The following is an 11,446-nucleotide window of genomic DNA, read 5'->3' as shown; positions in this document are numbered from 1 at the left end:
TTAGTTGTTTGAAGGTCTTCCAGGAAACCATCGAGACAGGCGACCCCAGTCGACTTCCATCACGCATGGTTGGTTCTTGATGGCGACCTTCACTCGGATCTTTCTTGCATCTAAGGATGTAGCGTGGCCGATGGTAATGGTTTGGTGTGCCTCTTCTCGTCTCGTTGAAGTGGCAGGTGTTTTATTTCTGTAGGAGTGGTTGTTCCATTGGTGGTTCTGGTGGTTTCGATTCGCAGGAGCGAATCCCAAAGACTGACTGCAGTTATTCTCCCTGCGCTTTGGACTGGATCCTCGCTTGCTTCTGCATACCTTTGCTATGTGGCCTCTTTTCCCACAGGAACAGCAGAGTGCGTCGAGGAATTTGCAATCAGATCATGAGTGGTTTGCCCCACAACCCGCGCATTGTCACGGGAATCGTTGGTTTTGTTGGTCTCGTTCGGACCGGAGTCGGTTGACCTCTTCCTCATCACTTTCTGATGGGGATTCCAGGTCTTCATGGTGCGCTGTTGTTGAGTGTCTGTCGGGGCGAGGCAAGGTGTCATTCGCGAGTTGACGGAGTGGTGCATTGGTGCGGCGCATTCGAGCGGCCGACTTCCTGGTTGCTTCTGCTGCAGTAGCGTCTGCGATGGCATCGGCAAGATCGATGTCCCCTTTGGCCATGATCTTGCTCTGCACCGTCTGGTCATCTTATCCCAGAACTATGCGGTCTCGCAAAGCTTCTTCGAGGTTGGAAAACCCACAGAGGCCTCCCAAGTTTCGGAGGTCAGCGATGTAGTCTGCAAGACTTTCGCTTTTTCGTTGGTCCCTCTGGTAAAATTCGTGCCTTCGGACAAGTGTTGGCACTGCGGGTGCATAGTGGGCCCGTAGGAGGGGCACGAGGGTGTCCCAGTCCATCGATTTCACCTCAGCCAGTTTTGCAAGTGATTTCGCCATCTTAAATACGGCCGGCCCGCAATGGGTCAGGAATATTGCTCGTTTTTTGCCGGTTGTAGCGTCCTTTAAATTATTGGTCTCCAGAAACATCTGGAACCGATCCATATACGAGTCCCAGTCTTCGTTTGCCAGGTCAAATGGAGCGGGTGGTATAGCACCGCTGGCCATATTGCCGTTGTTGGTGCGCGTTCAGCCACGTGCTCTGTTTGGCGCTCTTTAGTGTTCAGTCAGCTCTATCGTCTCCGCATCCCATCCTCGTCGCCAGTGTTATATTCTGAGCATGGGTGCAAGGAACGGAGACGAGTCAGAGAACTAGTGAACTTCAACTCTTTATTAAGGATTAGGAACAGAGCGTGAAAACCCTGGGCAGCAACAGCTCTTTTATAGAGCTGGCTGCTGACCCGTTAACCAATGAATTGTGTCCAAATGCTTAACTTTTGCCCAATGAGAGATGTTCAACTAATAGCCAATCAGGCTGCTCCGTAAGGACCAATCCCTGTTCGCTATCCATGGACCAATCAAAGGTGCAGGATTACAAGCCTGCTTATCATGAGGTTGACAAGTTTTATTAAATAGTTTTTATTAGTTCATAACACTTCCTTTTCTTATTCCTTTCCACGAAGAAATGTTTTGAAAATCTTGTGTGAGCGTCTTGGTCAAATACATTTTCCTGTCTGTAATTTTGTTTATCAATGCTGCAAGTAGATAATTTAAGCAATCCTAACTTTAGTCAGCTGGTTTCTTCAATCAATTCTGGTTAACTTACTGTTTTACTTACCACATGTACTAATTAAGAGGAAGAAACTGCAAACCCACAGCACAACAAAGTTTATTTCCCAAACTCCATATATATGGAGTATATTAAAAGTAATGCTAGCCCAACGCTACTTGTATTTGTAAACTGTATTACAAGAAATGAGTGGAATGTATATATATGTATAGCTGCCATATTTATAGCTTTGATTTTCATAAATGTATATGCTTTGCTTGTAAGAAAGTTAATGATTTGTAACTATATGTAGAAAGAGGAGTTTGAGAATGGAATGCCATGTTTTAGAAGTGTAGATAGGATGAAGAAAAGAAGCAGGAGAAAAGCTTATACTGTATATGGTCAGTAATACAAAAGTTTAAGATGTGAGATTCAGAAGATCTGTAACTAGCATATGATGTGTAGCAAAATCAAGTGATTGTCGTATTTTAATCTGGATGTATATTTAATAATGCACATGAAACTATAAAAAGAGGAGTCTAGTTGTTGCTAAATGTGTGATAAACTTGTTTTCCTCGTCTTAAAACCAAGGAAAAAAAGGTAAATTTGTAATAAGAGTCAGTTTAATCTAAAAGCAACAGGGAGAGAAGGGAAGAGGCAATGGTTCTGTGCGAATAAAGCTTTGTGTGTGAGTGCAAGTACCGGACACTTACGTGAGTGAAGCTTTACGCATGAGCACAAATGTGTGCTGTTTGCACAAGCGCTCACCCACCATTTGCGTGGTTCAATTCTGAATAGGCTGTGGCCCAGTAGTGGGACACAGGCCAGGGTTTGGGGACCCCACGTCTAAAGCACAAAGATACAAAGTAGAATAATGTGAGCTTAAGTCTTACCTCAGCCATAAAAGTCAGCTTGATGACTTTGGGCAAGTCATTTTCTCTCAGCCATGGGGAAAAGGCACATTTTTGCTTTCCCAACTGTTGTTGCCTAATCTGCATATTGTAGTCTAAAATGCCTAATGTGTTGTGTTGTCTCCAAAATACATGTGTATTCCGCCTCTATCAGTAAACCCATCAACTGTCTTACACGGGAACATTTCAGCATTGTTGACCCCATGTGGGCCAGTAAGAAAAAAAATTTAAAGGTGTGTGACTCTTTTTACCTTTTATCTGTGTTTTACCTTTAAAAAAATCCTTAATGGGTCATGAGAGCACATTTATTGGGTTTCATCTTTGTCCCTTAATATGGCATCTGACAAGGATGAAAAGGGAGGAGCTATTTTATTAAACAGTATTTGATTAAACAATAGTCCTTCTGAAACATGGGAGAAAAAATGCTTCCAATTTTTGGATTTCTTGTGGAAGCAACGCAAGAAACAAATATATTCTCTTGTACTCAGCTTTGCCAGATCTTATGCTGGGTAATTATTAATAAATGGGAAAGCATTAGATACCTTTACACTTCAAGTAAAAGAAAGTTCAAGTCTTGTTTAAACTATAGCAGAATACAAATAGTCTTATCATAGTATGGGTGGCAATAGGGCTAAGGCCCAAGACAGAAGACTTACCAGATTCTGAGGTTGCAAAAAGCCCAAATTAGTTATAGTACTGATCATTTTTAAAATATTATTTTGCTAATCTATGCCCTCTGACCATGGAAGTGGAAGCTACTTTGAAATTAAGCCAACTTGAACCTCAATTCGTTGAACCTCACCCATATAGCAAGGGAATCTTTTCCCAAGAGAGAAGGTTTGCACAACCTATATGTGGTAATGCCTAATATCACCAATGTGGAATATGAATGGACACTTAATAACAGGCATGGCTCTACTGGATTATAGATGTATGGTGAGGGTTAAATGGAACCCTGTCCCACTCACAATAATGCTAACAATTGTAACAATCAATAGACTCTTAAAGGAAAAACGACAGTCAGTTCAGGAAAAGTTATCCAAGCTACTGAAAATTAAACAGCATTGGATTTGATTAGTTTTCACCAACCAAATTGGCCCCTTATTCTTCCTGCTGATCAGCTCAGATGCCAAGACCAACCTACCAGATTGTCATCAATAGAGTTTATTGGATTTATACTGGGACTCATGGAAGAAAAAGGTATAGTGGGATAAAATTTGATATTCATTTGTATGCTTGTAATTATTGGAATAATTTCTCGGTTCATAGAACATAGAAATGCAGAGCTGTTGTTTTTTCCCCTTAACAATGTTAACTAATGAACCAGTCTTTCTAAAGATGTTTCTCTTATGATATTAGCAATAACACTTAGACTTATATACCGCTTCATAGTATTTTATAGCACTCTCTAAGCAGTTTACAGAGCAGCATACAAACAGACAAAGGGTATGGTTATAAATTATGCCCATTAATAGTGTGTGTATGTGTGTGTGTGTATACTGTCCACACACACACACAGTGTGTGTGTGTGTGTGTGTGTGTGTGTATACTTCTCACACACAATTGTGAGAAGTTTTATATCAAACTATATTTTATTTTTTATACTGTTTCCATCTTTCTTTAAAACCTTAACAGAATCCACAGTGGACTTAGAATCACCATCTCCATTAATTAACAGTCAAGATGAAACTAAGTTAAACAAGTAAAAATAGCAAAAGGGGCAAAATCTTTTACTCAAACTTCCACAAACCTCCAAATAAGTTACCCTGTCCTAAACCACGTATCAAAAGATAAGATTTGTAAACACAAATTGAGTAATTAAATTAGGTCTCCCAGCACAACTGCATGTTCTGAAGAAGAAGAAAGAAGAAACATCAGAGACATACTTACACACACACACACACACACACACACACGCCTCAAGTGTTCACCATAAAATTAGCATGTTGACATTATCACACCCAGGACAGGCTCCCCTATAAGAATTGTGTTAGTGTACCCCATTTCTCTGCAACTGTCCCTAAAAGCAAACTCTTTGCTTTTAGGAATAAATGTTTCTTCTTCACAACTGTCTGGATCTCATTTTTATTTATTGTGCAACCCCAGGTCAAGTTGGAATCCCAAATTATTTTTCTGAAAAGTTTTATGATGAGATGACATATTACATTATTATTAGTGTTAAATTGCATTTAATATTTATGTATTAAAATTTATTTTCTTTAAAAATGCTGGGTGGCTTATGTCTTTTCAAATATTTGTGATCATAATATATGATTAGTTAATTTACACTACATTTTAAAGTTGCCATTTCCCTCCTTCCATTTCCAGAAGCAAGTGAAAGAAAAATATCCATTTCTTAGTTGTCTGAAACCTGCGAAAATAGTTTAGCATAGTCCATGTTGTTCTTGGCGAAAGGCTTCCTTTGGATTGCTTTTTCCTATTAGAGGAAAGAATTTCCCCACTGTATCAAGGTAAAAGCTTTATCCAATATGAAGTGCCCCATTAGTACAATGCAAACACAAGTACCATAGAGAATATTATGGTTCTAATATTTTGAGTTGTCCATAAAAATCTAAAGAAGAACAAGTCTTATTCAAAAGGAACATTTATTAAACATTTCCTTTACAAAGTACAATCAATGTTTTGTTTAAAATTGTGGATTGTTCCTATTTCATTGTATATACACAAAAGCTTAAAAGAGGGGAGAAAATATCCTTATTTTTGTGTTGTATGCACAAACATATTTAATAAAACTTGATCATTATACAGAGAACTTTGCCTTATTAATTTGAATACTTAATATTGGAAAATTAATACCTGATTATTAACACAAAATAATGGAAGGTAACAACTTTCCCATTTGTAAGAAAATACTGTTCACAATTCATTTTGAAGCAGCTTTATTAGATGTAGCTGGTACTACTCTGAATTATATCCAGGTATAAGAATCATATGCCTGTTATATTATTGTCGTAATAAATTCTAATTATAAATCATGATTCAGATTCTTTTCCTAACAGGCATGATTCTTGTTTCAAAAAAATACCTTTGCTGTTAGAAAGTAAGATTTGAGGAACAAGGTTTAATAATTTCCTATTAGCAGCAGTTGATAGTAAATGCAACATAAAATTTGTTTTGTCTGTGGTATAAGAGTTTCAACTAGTAGACTCATTTATACTACTTGTTATGTGAATGCAAATGTCTGCATGTATTCTATAACTCTGAAACACAAAACAAAAAAAATAGGTTTAAAAAAGCCATTTATTCTCATGGGTGACTATTGCGGCCAGCTAATATGAATGCACTGCTAATGATTGAAAAGTAAAAATGCTGAGAAGTAGATATATACAGAGTTAAAATACAATTCTTATCCTCTTGAAACAGTGTTTCTGTTGACACTGTGTGGAAAGCAATGTCGTTTGATGCAAGCTAAAGCAACAATATCTGCTCCATTGTCACTGAAAAGACAAGTGAATCTGGAATGTTGAAAAGCAAATGTATCTCCTGCTTCTACTCACAAGGCACATGGGAGGCATGGCACTTACTGAATCTAAGCACAAATAATAATAATAGTTCAAGAGTAGCAGAAATAGTAAATCCTAAGTTACTTTCATTTTGATTGTCAGAAAGTCAGTCACTTGCATACATCAATGTCCACATAAGCTCGCTGTGTTAAACATGGCTTTCCTGAGAACAGAGCTAGGAATCCTTCCTGCCTTATCATAAGTGAGCATGCTCAGAGCTATGGTCACTGTCGTGGCTGTCGTCATTTGCCAGGGAGTCCCCTGTATGTTGGAGACTGGCAGCACCAATGCCAGAAAGTTCTGAAGGGAGCAGAGTGCCTTTTTTCACGTTTACCAATTCTTTCTCTCGGGCTGCAGCTCCCTGTTGCCCTCCTTTTACCCGTTTCCATTTCATCCGTCTGTTCTGGAACCAAACTTTTACCTTTAATCAGAACATGCAAACAAACAAGAACACCATCAGTAAATGGCCACACATCTCTTATCAGGGGAAAAAGCAAACAGCAGGTGCTCGCTCCTTATGTTTTAAATTGCTTAAAATAGGCAATAAGCAACCTATTGGCCCTAGGGCTTGATGGGCCTATGATTAATTTCTGGGATCACTCAGAAGATCCACTCAGATCTCTGGTAAGAGCTATCAGTTGCTCCTTATGTCCTGTTGAAAAGAGAAAAGAAACCTTTACTTGATTTTTATCTCATCTTTACTATTGTTTATAAATAATGCAAGGCAATGAACATACCTAATACTCCGTCTTCCTATTTCCCCCACAACAATCTTGTGAGGTGGGTTGGAATGAAAAAGATTGACTGATCCAAAGCCACCTAGCTGGTTTTTCATCCTTAGGGAAGGACTGGAACTCATGATCTCCTGGTTCGTAGGCCAGCAACTTAATCACTAGACCGAATTGTCAGAACTTGGTGTCAAAGCAATAAGAGGTACTTTTCTTCAACCAGGCTCAGCATATGGTATCCTATAAAAATGCACTGGAAGAAACTATTTAGGATAAAGTCATTGTGAATAAATGCTTATTATATAAAGGTTCTTGTACTTATGTGTTTATAGTTTTCAAGTGGTTTTATGGTATTGCAACTATTGTATCTATTAGGAAATATTTATAAAATTGCATGCCTATTTCATATTGGCCTTGCCAAGGGTATGTTGCTTAAAACCTTAGATTGGTAACAGAAAACTGAATTTAAAATAATAATCGGAATATATATTTTTATTTAACTATTTTTGTGGGCTTCCATTTGTATATTTATAGTTTCCAAGTGGTAGTCTTGTGTTGCAAGCATTGTATTTATTAGCAAGAATTTATAAAATACATTTGAGTCATCTGAGGATTGAAAAGTGTTCCAAGATCCTATTGGGTTTTCTGCCAAAGTGAACTAACATGCCATTATTAATATTAGTTTCACCACTGTTCAGTAGGTGACAGATTAGCTCACCACTGTTATAAAGTGTTGGAGCACAGACATTCATTTGCACCCCTAAAAGCAGACAGCCTTATTATTCTTAAATACATATTATTTATACTGTGGTCCTGGAATATCCCGGAATATGTCATGTTTCAGGGAGAAAAGCCTGGATAGAAAATTCTGCACAGTGGAAACTTGTGGAAAGCGGAAAATTGCCATATCCCTGGTTATAGCTAATTATACATGTTTCTGAGCTTTAAAAAAGCAACCTCAAGGACTTTTAGAGCATGATGCATTGAGCTAAAGAACCACAATATTTCTATATTCTAAAGTCATGTTTTATATTCATGGAATGTATAGATCAGGAATAATTTTGGAAATTCTTTTAAATTCTATTAAAATGATGTTGTTTTTAACTTTAATTTTAAAGTTGAGATTTATAATGCAAGATTGTATAATTCACTTATTTATGTTCAGGCTGCTATTGTAACTAGACTACCTTAAGAATCTAGAAATTGGACATATTGATTTCAGATTGGCAAAAAAAAAAAACTTATCCACCATGCTGAGCACATCATTTCTTCTATACAACATGCCAGAGCCAAAAGGAGCAGGCTAGTAAAACAAATCTGGTCAAATGGGGAATGTATTTAATTGCTAGCTGTTCTAATATGAAGAAATACTGTTACACCATCTGTCAAAAGCTTTCATAGAAACTGTCAAATGATTCATAATGCTTGTTGTCTTCATGTACTTCTTTGGGTAAATTATTTGTGTCATTTTCATAATGAATTTCTTCTTAGTAAAATGTTGATATGTTGGCTAATATCAGCTTGCATTAACTATAATGCTTGGAATAATTACGTTGATGTAAAATTAGTGAATTTAGTAAACTATGGGTTAACTATTGGTATTTTATCAAATCCTTTTTTCATTACTTTATGCATACATTAACAAATGAACAAACATATTGGAGAAGTGGGGGAGATATTCTTTTGTCATTGTCTATCTCTACATGTTGTATTTATCTGATAGGAAGACATTATTTCATCCTCCACATATAATTAGGCTGTGAATTAAAAGGAAGGATGGGATGAGATGGGATGAAATTGGATGGGGTGATGTGGGGTGGGTGAGATGGGGTAGGATGGGACAGGATGGGACATGACAGGGCAATCACAGGACAGGATAGAATAGCATAGGGGTTAGGGGATAGGATAGTGATAAGGAATAGGAGATGATAGAAATGATAAGATATAGGCAATAAGTATAGATGGACAAAAGAAGGAGAGAAGGGGAGGAGAGAGGAGGAGAGCACAGAGGAGAGGAGAGCAGAAAGGAGCAGAAAGGAGAGAAGAAGGAGATGATAGGAGAAGGAGAGGAGAGAGGAGAGCAGAGAGGAGAGGAGAAAGAGAAGGAGGGGGAGAGAGAGAGAAGGGGATAGGAGATGATAGGAGATATTAAGATAGGATAGGATAGTTTTGACTGTCCATTTTTGAAGTGTGGCACCTGACAGGTACTCTCAGCCACATATATTACATCAAATATACATACACATATACAGGTAGATCTCCACTTACAACCTTAATTGGGTCTGGGACTTCCATTGCCAAGTGAAGCAGTTGTTAACGCTCCAATTTTACAATTTCTTTGCTGGGATCATTAAGCATATCACCATGGTCATTAAATGAATCACACAGTTGTTAAGTGAATATGGCCCCCCTCATTGACTTTTCTTGTTAATAACAGTAAATGATTCTAGGATGCAACAATCAGGGGTGGCTTTCAGCCGGTTTGCGCCAGTTCAGCTGAACTAGATGTTAATTTTACATCTGGTTTGGCAAACTGGTAGTTCCAACACCTGGCTGGCCCCGCCCATCCAACCTCGCCCCTCCCAAGAGTCCCCATGTGGCTCATTTTGGTTCACAGGTAAGTGCAGGGGCCATGCAGAGGCTCAGGGAGGGTGAAAAACGGGAGTCCCAGAGGCCCTGGATGGCTGGAAATGGGCCTATTTCTGACCTCCAGAGATCCTCCAGTGCCTGGGCAGGGCAAAAACTAGGCCTCCAGTGCCCAGGGAGGGCAAAAACCAGGAAGGGCAAAAACCAAGTTTCCTGGGGTTTCCGGAAGGCCAGAAACAAGCTTGTTTCCAGCCTCCAGAGTGTCTCCGGAGTCTGGGAATGGCAGAATGACCTCCCAGAGCCTTGAGGAAAGGCTCCTGAGCCCAGGGAGGGTGAAAATGGGCCTCCTGGAAGTTCCCGAGAGCCTCTGAAGCCCAGGCCAGGTGAAAACAGTGCCCCTGCAACCTATTTTCATTCCCAGGGTCCTGCAGGAGGTCTACTAGATTGAAAATGGAGAGCAGGGGATGCAGCATGATCCCCTGCAGCCCATTTTCGCTCGCAGGGTAGTGCAGGAGGCTGACTAGGCCATGCCTATCATGGCCACATTCACCCAGCAACCAGGCAGAAAACCAGTTGTTAAATTATTTGAAGCCCATCCCTTGCTACAATAATCATAAAGTGGTTGTCAAGTATGTGGGTTTTGATCATGTCAGTCTTAAGTTGAACTCATTTATTCAGCACTACTGCATCTTCAAGCAATCATTAAACAAATGATTATTAGTTATTGACAATCTGTACAAATTATTCACAGGCAAATCTTTATCGAACAAAGGAAGGATTTCACTTAGAATGTCAGCTCTAAATTGATAAGATGGAAAAAGTGGATTTTCTGAACCATTTTTACTGAATTGGGTGTACCATTCTTTTGGAATGATGATCAAGTTATATTCACAGTTTCCCTATGAGTACGTAAGTATGTATGTATGTATGTATGTATGTATGTATGTATGTATGTATGTATGTATGAATATATATATGTATAATTTTTTGTCCAAAATGATATGCATATGCATGTCCCATATGTGTTTTATTCACACTTTTTAGGCTGTATGTTTTATTTTTCATTTCCTTGCAAGTGCAAGATCCACTTTTTTTTTATTGGGATCAACCAAATATTAATCCATAGATTGTCACAGGAATTCACCAAGCAGTGTGTTGTCTGAGCATCATGTCAGGAACTCAGAAACAATGACTCAGAAACAAAGTCATTCAACTGGCTTTTATGCCAAAGTCAGGATTGGAACTTAATTTCTTGGTTTCTAGCCTGGTGCCTTAACCCTAGACCAAACTGCCTATTTTCTCAGAATACAATTAATACAATATATACAATATTCTAATGTAGCAAAAAATTATCATGTTTAGCTCAAGAGAAATAAGCAAATCAAGAACAAAAATTTAACAATTCTACTCTCACTATGATAAATGGAAATCTGATATCCTTATTCAGCACATGTAGTCCTAAACTAAGAACTATTTACTTAGTGATAAAAGTTACAATGGCATTGAAAAAAGTAACTTATGACTTGTGCTTATGAACATGACAGCATTGCCACAGTCATATGATCAAAATTCAACACGTGGCAACTGCATGCGTTGCCAACGGTTGCAGCATGCTGAGTTCATGTGATTACCATTTATGGCCTTCTCAGTTGGCTTCCAACAAGTGGGGGGAAGTGACCATGTGATTCAATTGACTGCAATGATTAATTTAACAAAAACAACAAAATGATTTTAAAATTATGTGTGACTCATTTAACATCCTTGCTTAGCAATAGAAATTCTGGTCCCCTTTATGATTGTAAATCAAGAATTACCTCTGGTGGAAACAAACACTGATAATACAAAACCAGCAATCTTCCATTATATCAAAATATACTCCCCTAAACTGGAGACTCTAAAATTTTATGAAGCTTAACTGAAGGAAATCTAAGTCACATTTCTGTAAAATCTGAATTGTATCACAAAGGAATATAAAATCAATTTGTATTTTGAACAATGAAGTTAGAAATAATACAAAAGGACAGATGCCTGGTCAAACTAAATAGCTCTCAGATT

The 11,446-nt window shown here is 38.3% G+C and overlaps 1 protein-coding gene across 1 annotated transcript in view; it reads right to left on the bottom strand.

Moving 5' to 3' along the window:
• Positions 1-5,140: 5,140 nt before the first annotated feature.
• Positions 5,141-11,446, bottom strand: part of MEOX2 (mesenchyme homeobox 2) — a 58,215-nt gene continuing 51,909 nt past the window's right edge. The window contains exon 3 of the mRNA XM_026678034.2: positions 5,141-6,498. Within this exon, the coding sequence (XP_026533819.1) occupies positions 6,274-6,498 (225 nt within the window). The 3' untranslated portion in view covers positions 5,141-6,273. The remainder of the gene's footprint in view (positions 6,499-11,446) is intronic.

The sequence above is a fragment of the Notechis scutatus genome, chromosome Z, assembly GCF_049901735.1.
Source record: "Notechis scutatus isolate UNSWTSFEM ecotype Mainland chromosome Z, rNotScu1.2, whole genome shotgun sequence".
Classification (NCBI taxonomy): Eukaryota; Metazoa; Chordata; class Lepidosauria; order Squamata; family Elapidae; genus Notechis; species Notechis scutatus.
Note: the sequence above shows the minus strand (reverse complement) of the source record. Positions and strands in the feature narration are given on the sequence as shown.